The 18,121-nt window shown below is 58.3% G+C and overlaps 2 protein-coding genes across 5 annotated transcripts; both read left to right on the plus strand.

The window, feature by feature from the left end:
• Positions 1-650: 650 nt before the first annotated feature.
• On the plus strand, positions 651-6,224 carry LOC136109723 (large ribosomal subunit protein mL38-like). Its single transcript, XM_065852604.2, has 9 exons — positions 651-786; positions 1,921-2,100; positions 2,886-3,014; positions 3,096-3,304; positions 3,691-3,763; positions 4,507-4,552; positions 4,941-5,099; positions 5,496-5,632; positions 5,991-6,224. The coding sequence occupies exons 1-9, from the start codon at positions 720-722 to the stop codon at positions 6,125-6,127; spliced, it is 1,137 nt and encodes a 378-aa protein (XP_065708676.1). The 5' UTR covers positions 651-719; the 3' UTR covers positions 6,128-6,224.
• A 2,382-nt stretch (positions 6,225-8,606) lies between these two features.
• On the plus strand, positions 8,607-18,005 carry LOC136109464 (fas-binding factor 1 homolog). Of its 4 annotated transcripts, none has more exons than XM_071816653.1 (18): positions 8,608-8,893; positions 9,222-9,249; positions 9,655-9,696; positions 10,020-10,080; positions 10,169-10,220; positions 10,663-10,789; positions 11,635-11,764; positions 11,987-12,066; positions 12,403-12,505; positions 12,611-13,099; positions 13,560-13,644; positions 13,845-13,945; positions 14,307-14,513; positions 15,033-15,140; positions 15,466-15,619; positions 16,431-16,607; positions 16,792-17,184; positions 17,381-18,005. In XM_071816653.1, exons 1-18 carry the CDS (start codon positions 8,891-8,893, stop codon positions 17,606-17,608), a joined length of 2,568 nt encoding a protein of 855 aa, XP_071672754.1. In that variant the 5' UTR covers positions 8,608-8,890; the 3' UTR covers positions 17,609-18,005. The 4 variants fall into 4 exon arrangements, with proteins under 4 accessions (XP_071672752.1, XP_071672753.1, XP_071672754.1 ...); XM_071816654.1 differs by having other exon boundaries at positions 12,626-13,099; XM_071816651.1 differs by having other exon boundaries at positions 8,607-8,893; positions 12,403-13,099.
• Positions 18,006-18,121: the final 116 nt, after the last annotated feature.

Consider the following 18,121-nt stretch of genomic DNA (forward strand, 5'->3'; position numbering starts at 1 on the left):
ACGCGGTGGTTGGAGAAACTGCCAGTTTGACCTGGAAGGATGGAGCCAGAATTTGAGGGCAGAAATCAGTTGCCCCGGGTCCTTGGGTCTGGAGATTGTTCCGCGATGTTCTTCTGGTTTTTAAAGGCTGTCTTCCAGAAAACAACAATCCCAAGCAACGTGCCCAGGCTGTTTTTTCCTCCCCACGCATTTCCCTGTGTGATCTGCTCTGTGACCCCGCGTGAGCAGGGCTTGGACTGGGGGATCTGCAGAGGTCCCTTCAGCCCCACCAGGCTGGGATTCTGTGACTCTGCCCTGCGGTTCCCCAGCACCCCCAGGATGTTCCACAGCCCACAGGCAACCGCAGCTTTTCCTTTGTGGGCCGATTTCTCAAAAACCCCTGGCTCTTGTGCTGGGCTTCACCTCCCGTCCGGGTACCCCGGGGTGACAGCGGGGCCTCTCCGGTGCCTTCCGCGGGCTCTGCCCGGTCGGAGCAGCAAGGCCGGCGATGGGGAGGGGTTCCCGGGGAGGGCAGAGCCCGTCCCGCGGGGCTGTGGGGACGTTTCTAGGCAGGCTCCGCACTAAACAGCCCCGTTGCCGCGGCAGGGGGGCATTCCCAGCCCGGCGCTGCGGTAGACAGACCCGTTGCTACGGCTGCGGGGCCTTGCAGACCGGACTCCGCGCGGCGCAGCCCCCGTCGCTATGGGAACGGGGTCCTTCCAGTGCGGGCGGCGCGCAGCATGGCGGTGCCCCTGCTGAGTGCCGCGCTGAGCGGCGTCCGGAGCGGGCGGGCGTTCGGCACGGCCGGTGAGTCCCGGGCCGGGGAGCCCCGGTTCCCCTGCGCGGGCAGCGGGAGCCGCTTGCGGCGTGGCGGGGAGAGCGCTCGGGCGGCTGAATTCCTGGCGTGGCCGGCTCGGGGAGGCGGGGGTGGCTCCGGCTCTTCCCGGGCTCTCTCGGCCTCGTCTCTTGCGCTCTGGAGAAAGCGGGAACTCTCTGGAAACGAAGAGATGGACTGAACAGCAGAGGCAATGCTACTGTTCGGCGGCATTCTTTATTTCATCAGCGCTGGGGGACACTAGTAGAGTCTTGCATCTGGGCGGGAACAACCCCAGGTTCCAGTCTAAGTTGGGGAATGACCTATTAGAGAGCAGTGTAGGGAAAACGGACCTGGGGGTCCTGGGGACAGCAGGATGAGCATGAGCCAGCACTGGACCCTTGTGGCCAGGAAGGCCAATGGTACCTGGGGTGGATTAGAAGGGGGTGGTCAGTAGGTCAGAGAGGTTCTCCTGCCCCTCTACTCTGCCCTGGGGAGACCACACCTGGAATATTGTGTCCAGTTGTGGCCTCTCAGTTCCAGAAGGACAGGGAACTGCTGGAGAGAGTCCAGCGCAGGGCAACAAAGATGCTGAAGGGAGTGGAGCATCTCCCGTGTGAGGAAAGGCTGAGGGAGCTGGGGCTCTGGAACTGGAGAAGAGGAGACTGAGGGGTGGCTCATTCATGGTCATCAATATGGAAAGGGTGAGTGTCAGGAGGATGGAGCCAGGCTTTTCTCGGTGACAACCAGTGATAGGACAAGGGGCATTGGGTACAAACTGGAACACAGGAGGTTCTGCTTAAATATGAGAAGAAACTTCTTTTCAGTGAGGGTGGCAGAGCCCGGCCCAGGCTGCCCAGGGAGGTTGTGGAGTCTCCTTCTCTGCAGACATTCAAACCTGCCTGGACCCCTTCCTGTGGAACCTCATCTGGCGGGGGGATTGCACTGGATGAGCTTTCCAGGTCCCTTCCAATCCCTGACATTCTGAGATTCTGTGGATTATCCTCCCCTCGTTTTGCAGGTGCTCAGAAAGCATTTACCGTGTCATTGGTTAAGGATGGGTGCGTTTTTTGTAAGTTAATCACAGTACATTAATTTAGCAACTTTTCTTCACTTTCCATTCTCAGCTGCACTCTGCAAGCGGGCAGCCCCGCTGGGGCCGATGCCCAATGAGGATATTGACGTCAGCAACTTAGAAGTGCTGGAAAAATACCGCAGTTTCAGTCGGTACTTGAGGCTGGCGGAGAAGGAGAGCAGGAAGCCGCACTGGTGGCAGACGGTCCGGCAGCACAGCAGCCCCAAGCCAGGTACTCGCCCAAGGAGCTGCACTATGCGGGGTTTTGCTGCTGGAGGTCAAGAAGGCTGTTGCTGGGGCTGCATTTTGCCCCAAAGAGCTGATGAGGGGCTTTGGCACAAGATGGGCCCTTTTCTGATGTAGAAGTTTGCAGAGTGCAAATGTTTCACAGAACCGGATGGCAGTTTTCTGGGAGGAGGGAGGCTGGCCGGGACCTGCCAAGAGACGTGGAGCAGAGTAGAGAAGTGATTCCTTGGAATCATGGAATCATTTGGTTGGAAAAAACCCTCAAGGCCATCAAGACCAACCATAACCCACCCCTGGCACTGACCCATGTGTCTGAGAACCTCATCCCTGCATCTGTCCACCACTGCCCTGGGCAGCCTGTTTCAATGCCTGACAGCCCTTTCGGGGAAGAAATTGTTCCCAGGATCCAACCCTATCCTCCCCTGGGGCTACTTGAGGCCATTTCCTCTCGTCCTAAGCCCAGTAGTGTCAGAGGAACCAGAGCTTTAGACCACCTGCAGCAAATAATCCAGTTTGCACAGCAGCCGCAGAGACCAGAGCTGCTCCTCGGCTGGAAAACCGCTGGGTCTGGGGGTGCGATGAGCTGGGGGAGAGGAGGCGGCAGACGCGTGGAGGTGCAGAGGGAAGGCAGAGGTGATAGAATCGAGTCTCTACTGTCTTGGAGTTTGCGTCTCTTTCACAGCCTCTCTAATGCTCTGCAGGTGTTTTGGTTTTGGGTACTTTGGGTATTTGAATTTTTCATGTATGTGATTTTTTCACCCCTGTCTGAAGAGCCGAAGACCGACATCAGCCTCCCGCATGAGAAGCTGCTGCGGGCAAAGGAAATCAAGGCAAGAAAGAAGATCCTGAGGGAGAACCGCCAGAATGCCGAGATGGAAAGAGCAGCGCGGCTCCGGACTGGTCTGTGCTCCGCCACCCCCTTCCTGCCCCGGCTGTGCTGGGTTCCCCAGTGTCACCTCCAGTGTTTCCCTCTCCTTGCAGCGCTGATCCCCCTCGACAAGGTCAGAGCTGAGTGGGAGAAGAGCAGCGGCCCGTTCCACAAGCAGCGCGTGGCCGAGCACTGCGGGGTGTTTCGTGATTTGTTCCGAGGGGCCACGTTCACCCCCTGGGTCACCTTGAGGGTGGAATACAGCCAAGAAGATGAGCACGTCATGCCGGTCTACTATGGGAACATGGTGACTCCGTCAGAGGTGTGTGGGGGGAGCTGGGCACAGCCTTGGCCCCACGGGAAGCCTCTGTGGTTTTCTCAGACTCTCCTGATGGGCCTTGTCCGCCCCAGGAGATTTTGTTTAGAAGGGTATTTCCTCTGTGATGATCAAAACGTTTCTTGGATGTGATAAAGACAGAGCTTTGCAGCAGGATGGTTGTCTGTCAGCAGGCGGATGTTTATTAAGGCTCTGGGGGCTCTCAGGTGGAGCTGGATGACTTGGTGTCATGGCCCTGCCTGGTCTGTGCTGTGTCCTGGCCATACCCGTGACCAGTTTGTGTTCTTTGCTGTGGAAATCATTACCTTAATGGTTCCTTAATGGAACCTGTTGTTCCAGTGACTAACATTCTGTTTGTGTTGCTCATTTAGGCTTCCAGTCCCCCTGCAGTGTCATACGAGGCAGATAAAGGCACCCTGTGGACTTTGTTGCTCACAAATCCAGGTGAGTAGCAGGTTCTTTACAAAGAACACATTTAAACAGGATTGTTTCCCTCTGCTGTTGGTTCGCTCCTCTTTCTTTTGGCTGCACAGGCAGAGATGATGCCATAACTTCTGAGTAGGGATGTGTTATATATGCAGGAGAGATTGTAGCCTCCCCAAACCTCTAGCAGTTGAGAGATGAGACAGGACCGGTGTCGCGGTGTAGTGGAAGCAATTCCCTGACTCCTGGCCTTTGTTTCCCCCCAGACTCCTCTCCCTCAGCAGTCTGCCTGGCAGGTGCATTAGCTGCCACTGCTCGCTCTGGGAAACCGAGGCACAGTGAAGCAACTGACCAAGAAGTCCCTCTAATCTTGGAATTACATCTGTTGAGTTCTTTGCTCCTCATTTTAAGCTCATTCGTATAAGAATGAGCTACTTTTCTGCTAGGAAAGGATTGCTGGGTGGTCTTGAGCTGCCCCGTTGGTTTGAAGTGGGTCTGGGGGTTCTCACCAGCCTCAAGTTGTGCCAGGGGAGGTTCAGATTGGATATTAGGAAACACTTATTCATGGAGAGGGTTGTACAATACTGGAACAAGTTGCCCAGGGCAGTGGTGGAGTCACCATCCCAGGAGGAGTGTAGAGGAGGTTCTTGTGGACATGGGTTAGTGCCAGAGTTGGGTTATGGTTGGACTCGATGATCTTGAGGGTCTCTTCCGACCCAAACGATTCTATGATCCTATCATGAAGTCACCTTTCTCTGTTGCAGATGGACATTTAAGAGACACGCACTCGGAGTACCTGCACTGGCTGGTGTGAGTACCGAACGGCAGAGCCGCACTGCTGGGCTCGGGGAAAGCCCCGGCAGAGTGGGCAGAAACTCCTTCAACAGAGCTCGGAATAAGGATTTGCTGAGACGGTTCTGTGGGTTCTCTGGTGCTCCTGCCAGTAGCTTCTTCACACCCATGTTCTGGGTCCTGCTAAAGATGCAGGAGTTCAGGTGTTGCTGCTGTTTGGCTTTCAAAACACTGAGTGTGATTTTTCTTCCAGTGAAAACAGCCTCTGCTGTCTGTTTGCTTGTCAGACAGGGTGTAGGTTATGTCACAATGTAGCCCAGAGTGATGTGCAATCCTGGGGGAATCTGCCGGCCCTAACGGGGGGAAATGAATGGATACATAGTGAAGTAAACTTGTATGTGTTCAGGACCAACATCCCAGGCAACGACATCCAGGCGGGTAAGGAGATCTGCCATTACCTGCCCCCCTTCCCCGCCATGGGCACTGGCTACCATCGCTTCATCTTCCTGCTCTTCAAGCAAGACCACCGCATCGATTTCAGCGAGGATGTTCGGCCCACACCCTGGTAATTGAGGCTTTTGCTGGTGGTTCACACTCTCTTGGCCAGGCTGTTCTTGCATGTTCTGATGACATGGTTGTTACTGCTGGAGGAGAGCAAGTTCGTTTTAGTCTGCAGGGCTGTTCAGGGCTGCTCTGAGTTTGTGTGTCGCCTGGAGCCACAATCCCAGCCCTGCAAGCACTGTGCTGTCCTGTTGCTTTAAACCAGGCTGTTAAGAAAGTGGTTTTTTCCTGCCTGGAGCAGAAATGTGCAGAGAGCTGGTGAAACTGGGAGAATTTTTGACGTGCCTTCCTTTTCCACCTCTGTTTTATAGCCTCTGGGGTGCTGTGGGGAAGTAGTTGCCTGCTAGAGTGCTGCAAGAAAAGAGAATCAACTCAGCTCTTGTGCTTGTATTGTTTCCAGCCACAGCCTCAAGATGCGAACCTTTAGCACGTTTGACTTCTACAGAAAGCACGAGGATGCCATGACCCCGGCAGGGCTGGCGTTTTTCCAGTGCCAGTGGGACAGCTCCGTTACCTGCGTCTTCCATCAGCTTCTCAGTAAGAAATGGCTGTGCGGGAGGCTGGGGGAGCCGTGACCCAGCCCTGGGGTGAGGCACAGGGCCGGTGAACGAGCTGTGCCCGTGGGCTCCTGCTTGGTCCTGGTACTTGTCTGGGAGCTGTTACAGCACAGACTGGGCGCTTATGGAGCCATCTTTCCCCAAACTAACAGCAGTCTGAGGAAACAACCTCTTAAAAGGCCATTTTGAATGAGCATTTTCAAATAACACTGAGAGCCTTCACCAGGGCATGCTCAGCCAGCCCTGGTGGGTGTGTGGGGGGGCCCTTGTTAGTGACGGGGGGCCCTGGGGTTCGGATCTGCACTGTCTCACTATCACTCTGTGTCACCCCTTTACAGATATGAGAGAGCCCGTGTTTGAATTTGTGCGGCCGCCCGTTTACCATCCTCCCCAGGTGAAGTTCCCGCGCCACCAGCCCTTGAGGTACCTGGACAGGTACCGAGACACCAAGGAGCCCACCTACGGCATTTACTAGAGCCGGGCCTCCCCTCGAGGTGCTCAGCTCTGCGCTGACTGAAAGGACTGGGCTTATCCTTCCCTGAGAAAATCATTAAATGAACCCAGATCAAGTATTCAGTGCTCCTTTCATTGAGCCTTTCCCTTCCGTACTGCTCCAGGATGTGTTGTTGCAGAGCTAGAAGCTGACCTGCACTTATTCCTGTTAAAGGCAGCAACTCCTTTGCCATCCCAGCCCTCCAGGAGATGGGTCTTGGAGGAAAACACCCAAACGGCAGCACAATCTAGCAGCAAAAACCATGGGGAAAATCCCATTTTCCTGAAGGGCCCCAAATCCATAACCCCAGCAACCTTTTCTGCTGACACTGCTGGGTTTCTGTGCTGTGTTTCCCAGAATAAGGCTCAAGGGAGCTGCTTGGGAAAATGGCAGCCAGAGGGGTTGGTGTCCCAATGCCTGACAACCTTTTCTCTTAAGCAGTTCCCAGGATCCAACCTTAACCTCCTCTGGCGCAACTTGAGGCCATTTCCTCTGGTCCTGTCACTTGTTCCTGGGGAGCAGAGCCTGACACCCCCTGGCTCCAAGGTCCTTTTAGGCAGTTCAGAGATCAGAAGGTCTCCCCTCAGCTGCTGTTCTCCAGCTGACCCCCCCAGGGCTGTCAACCGTTCCCATCACACTTGTGCTCCAGCCCCTCACCAGCTCCGTTCCCTTCTCTCAACTCGCTCCAGCACCTCAATGGATTTCTTGGCGTGAGGGGCCCAAACCTGCCCCCAGGATATGCAGTTTGGCCTCCCCAGTGCCCAGTCCATGGGTCAGTCACTGCCCTGGTCCTGTTGGCCATGGGGCTGTGTGGTTCTGCAGGGGCTGGATGGGACAAATCCCCAACATTCGGTGTCAGGATGAGGCTTCCCAGGCTCAGGCCAGGTTGGGGTCACTCCAGGGAGGGTTTGTTGCCAGCAGCAGGCAGGCAGGAGCGAGTCGGGGCTGTGATGCCAGGTACTGGGCAGGTCCCTTTGCAAACCCCATAGCATCTGGTAGGAAAAGAGAGAATGGAGAGGGGTTTGGGCTGTACCCAGTTCTCTGGTGTTTGATGAGCCTTCACCATGTCCAATGACCAGACTGAAATTTCTGATCATCTGGAGGATGAGCAGTTCCCATCCACCCTCGTGGGGAAGAAGCAACATCCCAGCTGGTGGGCACCAGCAGCTCCAGACCGTAGCAGCTCCTCAGAGGCTGTCTCAGGGCTTTTTTCAGTGCACCCTGGAGTTCGTTGTGGTTGTTTTTATGAGGGTGTCCAAAGCCCGTTTTAAGTTGTCTGAGAGCACCCCCTCCTGGGCATGGCAGAAAAGCACCGAGGAGAAAACCGAAGGAAGAGCTGCTGCTGGGTGTTCTGGGCCATCTGAATCAGCATCTTGAAGGTGGCTCTGCATCCTGCCAGGTGCCTGACAGGCAGTAGGGAGACACCCAGAAGGAAAGGACACTGTTTTCCCGCTCTGAAATCGGGCAGAGCAAACATGGGAGAAGATGTATGAACTCGGGGACCCCCATCCTTTCCAGCTATGTGAGTTTATTTTGACAGTGTAGGACTTCTCCACTCGAAGTGAAATTCCATGGTTCTCTCCAGGCTTAGCAGCTGCTCTGCACTAGAGTAGACACACTTAGACAGCAGGCTTGACAAAGCCCATGCAGAAGGTTTCAAGGTTTTAAGCCATGAGGTGTGTGGGCTTTCCAAAGAGGTTTGAAACTCCCACGGGGGCAGCGGAGCCGCCGGGGCTGGAGCCCCGGGTCCTGCCCCGGGCCCGCTGGGAAGGGTCGGGCGGGACCGGGAAAGGCCGGGAGGGGCCTGGCGGGGCTGCTGCGGGCGGGGCCGGGGCTGCCGTGAGCCCGGGGGCCGGGACGCCGCGGCCGTGGCCACCAGGCCCGCGCGCGCTGGGGGCCGGGGGCGCGAGGGCGCCCCGTGTCGCGGCCACGGGACGCGGAGCGGCGGCGGTTGGTGCGGTCGGTGCCGTTTGCGCGGTTGGTGCGGTCGCTGCGGTTGGTGCCGCGGCGGCTGCTCCGTCCTGCAGCATCGCGGGAGGTGCATTTGGAGACTTCGGTTGACGCCTTGAGCTACTGGAGAGTGTGCAGAGAAGAGCAAGAGAGCTGGTGAGGGGCTGGAGCACAAGTGTGATGGGAGCGGCTGAGGGACCTGGGGGGTTCAGCTGGAGAACAGGAGCTGAGGGGAGACCTTCTGATCTCTGAACTGTCTGAAAGGAGCTTGGAGCCAGGGAGAGTCGGGCTCTGCTCCCCAGGAACAAGCGCCAGGAGCAGAGGAAACGGCCTCAAGTTGCGCCAGGGGAGGTTGAGGTTTGATCTGGGGAACAATTTCTTCCCCAAAGGGCTGTGGGGCATTGGAACAGGCTGCCCAGGGCAGTGGAGGAGTTCCCATCCCTGGAGGGGTTTGACATGGGGTAGTGGTGGACTTGGTAGTGTGAGGTTTATGGTTGGACTCGATGATCTTGAGGGTCTTTTCCAACCAGAATACTTCTGTGATTCTGTGATTCCGGGTGTGTTTAAGGCTGAGCTGGAGCCTGGTTTTTGAGGGGCTTGGAGAGGTCCGAGCAGCAGGGAGCCAGCCGGGGGGGTGGCAGAGGGACGCAGGTTGAACAGCAAGTGGGGAAATCCTCCTGTCCCTGCAGGTCAGAGTGTGGACGTGACCAAGGATCTTCGGTCCCCCCCTGGGGGTTGACATCGGAGGAATCTGCGGAGACACCCTCTGGAGCAAGGGAAAGCCCGGCTCTTGCGATGGTGAGTGTGACGGGTGCTCAGGCAGGCCCGGGAAATGCTCAGTGCTGCTCTGGCACTGGTTGGGAGGCAGGAGCCATCCTGAGGGCTGGGGGCTTCTGCCCAGCTGGCAGGCAGGAGGGGCTGAGCCCCCTGGTGTCACTGAAGGGGTCACATCTCTCCGCTCCCCCGGGCTTTCAGCTGCCATTTCCCAAGCAGTGCGGGCGGGACGAGGGCGTCGCTGGTGCTGCTGGGGTTCTCGGGAGAAACCTGCCTCTGGCTTGAGTGTGCTGAGACAGTCCAGCTCAGACTGGCTTGGTTTTCTAATGAGGGAATTTGTCTTTCTCCACAGGCTACGCAAGCCAAGAGAGGTTTAAGTGGTAAGTGCGCTGGCCTGGTCTCCTTTCACTGTGCGCAGGTGCTTTGGTCTGCTGGGAATGCCTGGGGCGGAGGAGGGGGACACTGGGGTGAGGTGGCAGCCCTGGCTACCGCAATGGTCACCATCCTTGTGTGGAAGGTGCAGCTCAGGGCATCGTGTCGTTCCTGACTCAAATATACTCACCTGCCTCTCCGATCAAAGGGATTTACTTCCTGGGTTCCTGTATTCTGTGGTTGTGGGTTTTCCCAAATCTGGGGGAGAATATATGCATTTATTTCAGTTCTTCCCCACCCCTGCTCCCTAACTGCTGGTTTAGAGGCCTCTTGCTGCCCCTGACACTGGGAGCTTCTCTGCACCAGCTCGATGAGCTCACCTGCCTCAGCACCTTGAATTTGTCTTGTTTCAGGCTCTGTTGATGACCTCCTTGAGGACCTTTGGAGATATGATGGTAAAATGAAACTTCTTTGCTGCTGCAAGGGCAGCATCCTGGTCCTGGTCCTCCCTTCCTGGGAGCAGGAGCTGCTGGTGCAACAGCCCTTGATGCGCGAGGGGCTCCAGTTGTGAGGGGGAGGCAGCAGGGAGCAGAGGGGAGAGCCGGGTTCCCAGAGCCAGAGGCCACTCAATAGGTTGGCCGTCGGTCTGGGGAGGGGAAGTTTGTCCCTGATTAAAAGCCTCTGTGGTCCATGACAAGCCGGCAAATCCCCCCGTGGAGTGCTCAGGCCAGGGCTATGCCCGTGTCCATCATCCTGATCTCTCCCTGTGTGTTTCCAGTTGAACCCCGTTTTACAGCCGGTGGGAGAGCCTTGAAGACCAGCGCGCGGGTCACCAAGGAGTGAGTGCCTTTCAGATCTCTGCGTGCTCCCCACGTCCTCCTGACCTGCCCCCTCCTCAGCTTCTGCACCCGCTCCCTGCCCCGACAGGTTGCTTCCAGAGATTTGCAACGTCCCTGGAGAGAACAAGGCAGCTGCAGGGGTGAGCCCAAACGTGGGGAGAGAGCCTGGATGTCCTGAGGGCTGGGGCTGAGCTCTCTGGCATCACTGGCAGGGGCAAAAAGCCAGGAGAGGGGAGTGGGTGGCTGGTGGGAGACGGGCTTCCAGGTACCGAGGATGGAGCAAAGCCCGGGGGCACCCGCTGCTGCAGCCCAGCCTTCCTGGGTGCGCTTCGGCTCCAGCATCGTAGGAAGAGCCCTCACCCAAAGCAATGGCCTTGGGTGTTCCTGACACTTCTCCCAGAGGCAGCAGCAGGATCTCAGCACAGGACTCAGGGCTCAGAGCGTTTCAAGTACCGAAATCCCCCCGTCTCAGCCCCCGTGCGCTGCAGCCGCGGCCCCCAGCACCAGCCTCCCAAGGGAGAAGCAGTGCTGAGGCATCTGCTGCGCTCGCCCTGTGCCCGTCCTCATCCTCTTGCTTTCCAGGACAAGGACGACGGGGACTGGGATTTCCTGAGGACATCGAAACCCAGTGCTGGCCTACAGAAGATGCCCGTGAAACGTGGCACTGAAAGCAGCTCTGAGACAACAGCAGAACAGAGCAGCAGGAAAGGTAAGCAGGTTGCTGGATGCCTCCTCCTTGTAGGAAAGGAATCGGCAGCCTGGCTGAGTTTGTGTGAGGTCCCAGCTGATGAAATGGAAAGCCACCCAGTCCCACCTCTGATCAAGCAGTGCGGTCATTTCTAGAGCAGCCTGATAACGGGATTGGTTGTGCCACAGCTCAGGGAGTGCCCCAGGTTACAGAACTGGCCTTTCCTTTCCGGGAAGGGAGGCTCAGATCTTCCCTTGGGCCTCACCCGGCCTGTTGTGCACCGTGCCAAAGGACAACAAGTTTTCGTGGTCAGGATTTGGGTGGCTGTAGCATCCCCGGTCCACGGCAAAGCCCAGCAGGGCACATCTGTGTGGGTCCCGGCTGCACTGGGCAGTGTTACAGGCACTCGCCCCTCTTGTTCCTGCAGCGGGGACGCTCATGGATCTGATAGTCACCTCAAATGGCCTTTGCCCCGATAAATCCACTCTGGACACCAGTAGCAGCCGGTGGGTTGGGGCAAGGGCCAGGGTGTGTTTAGAGCAGGGCCTTTGGGTGAAGAGGGGCTGGAACAATCTGATTGGAAACTTGCAAAGCTCAAGAAGCTCCTGGTGTTGCCGGAGCTGGAAACCCCAGTGTCAGTGACCCCCAGCCATGTCCCAGCAGTGGATGCAGGGGCACAGAGCAGCAGTGGCGCGTTGCCGCTTTGTCACTTGCTGTGAGGTTCAGTCACGGAAAAGACATTGAAAAAGGACTTTGTAAATGGTCCAGGGAGAGAAGAGCAGGCAGGGCTGCTTTGATCTCTTGTTGTTTAAAAAAACAAACCCCACCCTGCTCAAACCTCCTCCCACGGGTGATCCCATCCCCAGAGCTGCCCCCACGCCAGACGCCCCTGCGCACTGTGGCCCCGGTCCAGAGGAGGAAGACGTCGATGTTTGAAGATGCTGAAGACGACGACCTCTTGGATGTGCTAAGACGTGGCAAAGGCCCAAAAAAAGAGTAAGGGTAGTGAGGAGGCGATGGCAGTAACGCAGGGGGTGGGCTCTGTGTTGAGCTGGTGCCACTGTGCTGGGGGGGGATGCCGGAGCTTCTGCCCGTGGGTCCCAGCAAGGGGCAAGAGCAGCTGGTTTGGCAGAGAAGAGCCAGAGCAGCCTGGCCAGGCTGTGTGAGGAGGGACAGCCCTGCCTCTGGGAGAAACCATCTGCCACCGTGTCCCCACAGAGAGGAGCTCCGGCCAGCGCGCTCCACGCTGGACGGCTTGTTCGGACGAGGCTCCGCGGCCAAAGTCCTGGAAAAGCCAGGTACGGGAGAGCATAGGGAGTGCAAAGTGGATAAAAAGTCCCAGAAGCAGCCAGGTGAGCCCAGCCAGGGACGTTGGGCAGGTCTGCAGAGGCGACAGCATTGGCTTGGGCTAGCGAGCTGGATTTCTCGTGGCCTTGCAGGGGAAATGCCCTTTGTGTCGGGCTGAGCAGGGCGGTCAAGGGGCTCTGGGTCAGCGGGGCGGAAGGCGGCTCATGCACAAGGGTTGTGCTCTGCCCTCGAGGCAGCCTGGGAGGAGGAGGAGGAGGAGGGGAGGGCTGGTGTCTTTGCAGCAGCTGCTCCTCTGGGCGCTGACTCAAGGCTCCCTGTCTGAACAGAGGAGGAAGGGCGCGGGGACAAGAAGGAGCTTGTCTTCGGAGAGTACCAGCCCTCGATGGGCTCCAGGCCCGCGGTCCAGCCGGCGGTGGGGCAGTTGGTGAGGTACGGTGCTGTGCGTGTGTCTGGAGCGTCGCTGTCCCTGAGGCGGAGCAGGCAGGTCCCCGGGTCCCCTCGCAGGCAGGTCTGCAACTGCTTCTCCTTCCTCAGGTTTTCTGCCAACAGCAGCAGCGAAACAAACCCAGAGCCCCGCTCCACACCTCGTCCTCCCCGCAGACGGAACCCCGTGCGGAGGAGAAGGGCCGAAGACGACTGGCTGAGCTGGGAGGATGAGGATTTCACGGATCCCACCAGCCAGTCCAGGGCTGCAGAGGAGGCAGCGCCTAAACCCGACCCGATGGACTGGCTGATTGATGCCTTGGCTCGCAGGAGAGCCGAAGAACAGGCCAAGGCACAGGAGATAAAGGCCGAGACCATGGAGACCCAGGAGAAGAAAACCAAGCCCTCCGAGACTGAAGAGAAAAAGGCTGAGCCCTCGGAGGCGCAAGAGAAAAAGAACAAACCCTCCGAGACTGAAGAGAAAAAGGCTGAGCCCTCGGAGGCGCAAGAGAAAAAGAACAAACCCTCGGAGGCCCAAGACACAAAGGCCGAGCCCTCAGAGACCGCGGGCGAAGGGCCGGGTCCCCGCTCTCCCGGCAGGTAAAGGCCCGGTCAATGGCCGCAGCGCTCCCGTCTGCTCCACGTGTGGCTGCTGCAGCAGCAGCTCTCAGCAGCGCTTGCCTCAGATTGACCCAATTCGTGTTAAGCACTTTCTCGTATCCAGTTGGGGTAATGCCGCGGGTCTTTGTCCCACTGATCCAGCCCACAGTCCCATTCCCCTCGGCAGGTTCAGACTTGTGCCGTCCCAATGGGGCTCAGAAGGGAATTGCAGCCCCCGTGCCTGGAGCGGTGGGCAGGGGTTGTGAGCTGGGGGTGCCCGGGGAAGGGGGCGGATGCAGCCAGGGGAGCACCAGGGATGGAGCTGTTGGGGTCTTTGCTCCCTCGGCAGCCAAGAGGCTGAATCCTGCCTTTCACCTGCGAGGCAGGAACTGGTGTTGTGGAGGGATCTTGTCTTTCGTGGCCTCCTCGGCTTGACCACATCGGGTGCTTTATCTTGCAGCCAGCTGGCCGCCTCCACAGCAGCATTGGACTGTCGGGCAGAGCTGCTGAGCGCCCAGGCACGTGTGGCAGAGCTGGAGAGCCAGGTGAGCCCCAGCGCCTGCTGGATGGGGCCCATGGGTGACCCAGGGGGAGGAGAAGGGGCCATGTCTGCTCCTAACAGCATCAGGGTGATGGGAGAGAGGAGGAACCTCCCTGTGCAGAGATGCCAACAACGGCCACCGAGTGCTGCTGTGGGGGTTCTGTCCCCGAGGCAGCACAAGAACCTTCTCCCCGGTCCCGGCAGGTCCAGATGCTGGAGGAGGAGCGGGCGCAGCAGAAAGTGTTATTGGAGAGTGCCCAGCGGCAGCACCAGGAGCACCTGGATGTCCAGGAGAGCAGCCACAGGTACCGGGCTCTGGGCTGTGCTCCCCTCCTCTAGCAGGTCCTTGCCCACAGCCCCGTCCATCTCCCCTGGGGGGACAGCGCTGGGGCGCGGCCCAAATCCAGCCCTGGGTGGGTGACAAGAGGAGGGGCCTGTCCCTTTGCCAGCACGTCCCCAGTCAGGGCACCGCACTGCGCAGCAGCAGAGGGCTCAGGGCTCAGAATGCAGAGAGCGAAGCAGCCCCTGCCTCCGTTTCCCCACACACACAGCAAAACTGATCTGCTGCTAAATCCCCATGTGCCCTTTGGGTGCAGAGTACCAGGTACGGCAAGGAAAGCAACACTTGTTCGGTGCTGTGACCCCTCACGGGCTCTCTCTGGGCAGGACCTCAGTGAACATAATGAAGGAGAAGTATGAGCAGCAGGTGGAGATGCTGCGGCGGCAGAACGAGCAGCTGGCGGCACAGCTGCGGCAGGAGCGGCAGGACACGGCGCGGGATCGGGCAGAGCTGCTGGCGCAGCACCAGCTGGACCTGGAGCAGCTGTGGGAGCAGCACCGGCTGGAGCTGCAGCAGCTGCGGGAGCTGCAGAGGTGAGAGCGGCACGAGCGGCACGTGGTGCCAGTGCCCCCGGTCTGGGTGAAGGAATCAGGGAACAGTTTGGGGAGACAGTGAAAGGAGAATGGAGAGTCCAGAAGCGCTGGGTTGAGGGCAGCCCAGTGGCTTTTGGAGTGGGGATTTGCTTTGCAGGTGAAGACAGGGAGATCTGGCTGGAGACGTCATTCTGAGGGAATGCATTGCATTTTGAAAGATGCTGAACCCCATGTTTTCTCTCCCCCAGATCCCTTTTATTCAGAACAATGAGTTGCTGATGTCCACATAGTTTGGGTCAATAAGAAATCTGGTTTTGGTAGAGAAGCCCATAACCCCCAGATGTGGTCCATCCCAGATGGGGATGGCTGTCTGTGGGATGCCCCCTAACAGACCAGCCTGCCAGCTCAGCTCCTGGGACCTGGTTCTCAGCCCCACGACCGAGCCTCTCCCATGGTGCCCGTCATGGGGAGCACCAGTTTGTAACAGCCCGTGGTGGGCTCCTTCCCCGTGTCCTGCAGGGAGTCTGTTGAGAAACTGCGCAAGAAACACGAGGAGCAGCTCCAGCACGTCAAGTGGCTGAAAGAGAGAGAGATGGATGTGCTGACCGGCACCATTTCACACACCAGGTACTGACAGCCCGTGTCGTGTCCCCACGTTGATCCCTGGCCGCGGTGTTCCCTGACCTCTGGGGAACCAGGCTCGGAGCACAGGAGGAACAGGGGCCATCCTCTCTCCCACCCGGATGCTGAGCCTCCAGGGATGCTGAGCTGTTGTTTAGTATCTGTCCTTGCTCCCCGAAGCAGCAGCTGCATCTTCCTACTGTTCTGCTCTGATCCCGAGAGGTTCAGGACAAGGCTGCCCGGCCCATGGCCCGGCACATGTCCCTCTCTCCTTCGCAGTGAGACAAAGTGTGTCCCCCAGGGTGACCCCTCCCCCGGCTCCTCTGCACAGGTCTCTGGACAGCGTCGTTGAGAGGATGGAGAAGTTCTCCAGCGACCTGCAGAACGTGTGCAGGAGGAGCATGGAGGAGGAGCAGAGCCGTGTCCGGGAGCTGGTGGCCAACACGCAGACCAGGCTGGGCGAGCAGACTTGGCTGCTGGAGCAGGTGAGCCCACACTGTGTCCTCTGCCTGGGCCAGGCTCCTGGCTGGGTCCAGGTGTTTCTCTGGCCCACTGGAGGTCCCTGGCCTGGAGCCCGTGAATGGCGTCTGGCCCTGCAGCGTCTGGCAGGCTCACACGTGGGTCCTGCTCAACGGGGAGACGTTCAGCGCTGCCTTCTTGTGACAAAGACGTCACTCGGGGTGGTGAGAATGGGGGTGTCTCAGGAACAGGCTCCACCAGCCTCTTTCAGCTGTTGACTGAAGCGTCAGTCACCTCTGTCTCTCCCCTTCACCCGTGAGGAGCTTGGGCAGCCAGAGCAGGCACAGCCGCCTCTGTTGGGAGTCGGGGGAGAGAAAACCCCCACGGTGGGTGAGGCAAAACCTCCCTGTGCCATTGGGACGTGTCCAGAGCCGGTTCTGCTCCCTCTGGGGCTGTCCAGAGGGGACATGTGGCACAGACAGTGTGGCAGAGCTGCATTTTTCAGGGCTGCCAGGGTGGCAAAGGACCACTCAGGCTGGGTATTTCCAGTGCCGAGGAACTGCTGTGCAGTGAGCGTGTTTGAGGGTGTGCAGCACGGTGAGGGGTTCCATCCGTTCTGGGGAAGGAGTGTGTGTGTGTGTCCGGTCCCAGCTCTGCCAGCCCTGGTCCCCACAGGCAGGTGGGTGAGGGCTCTGCTGGAGCACTGGGGACTGTTGCTCTGCACCCAAAGCGGTCACATGAGGAGCTCAACAGGGGCTCTGCCTCCCCTTGGGAAGACGGGAGATGGTGTCCAGGATGGGGCAGGTGATGCATCGGTTTCCCCCGTGCCCACCCTAGGAGCGGGCAGAGCTGAAGATCCAGCGCCAGGAGCTGAAAGCCAAGGAGGAACAGCTGGCGAGAGACAGGCAGAGGCTGGACGAGGCCTGGCAGGAAATGCAGCTGGAGAAGGAGAAGGTGATCGGGGCCGTGCGACATGTCCAGAAGCAGCAGGAGATGATCAGAAGCACGAAGGAGGTAAGCAGAGCGTCTGCGCCACGGTTCGCAGCCGTGCACGGGCCGGCAGCACAGCTGGGGTCTCACATCCCTCCTGAAGTCGTGAATCCTGTGCTGGAGGGGAACAAGGGGACGCCCAGAGGAGCCCCCGCCCAGGGCAGAGAGGGTCCCTGTCCCCAACCTCCCCACCCGCTCTGCCTTGCAGCTCTCGGCCCAGAAGCACGCGGAGGGGGAGCGAGCCCTGGGGGAGGCACGCAGGATGCAATCAGAGTTCTGGGACAAGCTGCAGGTCCTGCAGCAGCAGGAGGAGCAGCTGAAGCAGCAGGAGGAGCAGTTGAAGCAGCAGCAGGAGCAGCTGAAGCCACAGCTGGAGCAGCTGAAGCAGCAGAAGGAACAGCTGAAGCAGCTGCAGGAGCAGATGAATCAGCAACAGGAGCAGATGAAGCAGCAGCTGGAGCAGATGAAGCAGCAGCCAGAGCAGCTGAAACAGCAGCTGCAGCAGCTGAAGCAGGATCAGGAGCAGCTGAAGCAGGAAAAGGCCTCCCTGTCTTCCATGTTCAGTGCCCAGATGCAGCTGCTGAAGGTCCAGGCCCAGCAGGTGAGGTGGGGGGAGAGCTCAGACTGCGAGGTTCTGGGCTCTGGGGGAGCATGGGGAGGGGTCCCCTTCATGGGGGACCATGGCACGAGGGAGGCTTTGGGATACTTCTCTTGTTGATGAGCAACACCTTGGATTGTGACCCTGTTTCTGTGGCACTTTCTGGGATACATCCCACACATCCTTCCTCTCTTCTCAGGGGGACAAAGAGTTAGAGAAGCAGAGAATCTTCTTGGAGAACCTCAAGAAAGTACGATACAACACTGCACGGCTGTCAACAACCCCTCCATCCTCCTCCCGTTCTGTGGACGATACCATTGAGTATACGCATGCATTAATAGAGGCCCTGAGGAAAGCATCTCCACCTGTGCAAGTAGCTGACCTGTCCTCCATTCTCCGGCCTCCCATTACTTTCAAGACCCTTTAATCAGGCTCTGCCCCAGTGGCCATTCTGTCAGCTCTGCTTCTGGCGTGACTTGTAATAACATCGGATGTGAGACTGTGGGTACGCGTTAGAGGCCTTGAAGACTTCAGGAGTTCGTTTGGAAACATTAGTGAGGATGCTTAATAAAAAGAAAGGGAGGGCTGTTGCGGAATAAGTTTACTCACTTAAATTCCTTTAGTTGTATTCTATGCTTCGACACATCGAGATAAGGACAGAGAAAAAACTGCCTGGAAGACAGAGGGAGAGAATCCAAGAAGAAACAATGAAGGCCCCAGACCCAAAATTACCAGTGGACCAACAGGCTCGTGAAAGATGCGTGAAGAGCAGGTGCACAGACTGTGGGGGTTTACAAGCCCAAGTCTCTTTTGTCTCATGCTCCTCCTGAGAGGCCAAAGTCCAGACAGTTGCTTTGCTGTTATGCAGTTATTTATGGAGATCCTGAGGAAAGCGCCCTACAACACTTCACCTCTGCCGGCATCCCGAACCTCCTCCCTT

The sequence above is a fragment of the Patagioenas fasciata genome, chromosome 18, assembly GCF_037038585.1.
Source record: "Patagioenas fasciata isolate bPatFas1 chromosome 18, bPatFas1.hap1, whole genome shotgun sequence".
Lineage (NCBI taxonomy): Eukaryota > Metazoa > Chordata > Aves > Columbiformes > Columbidae > Patagioenas > Patagioenas fasciata.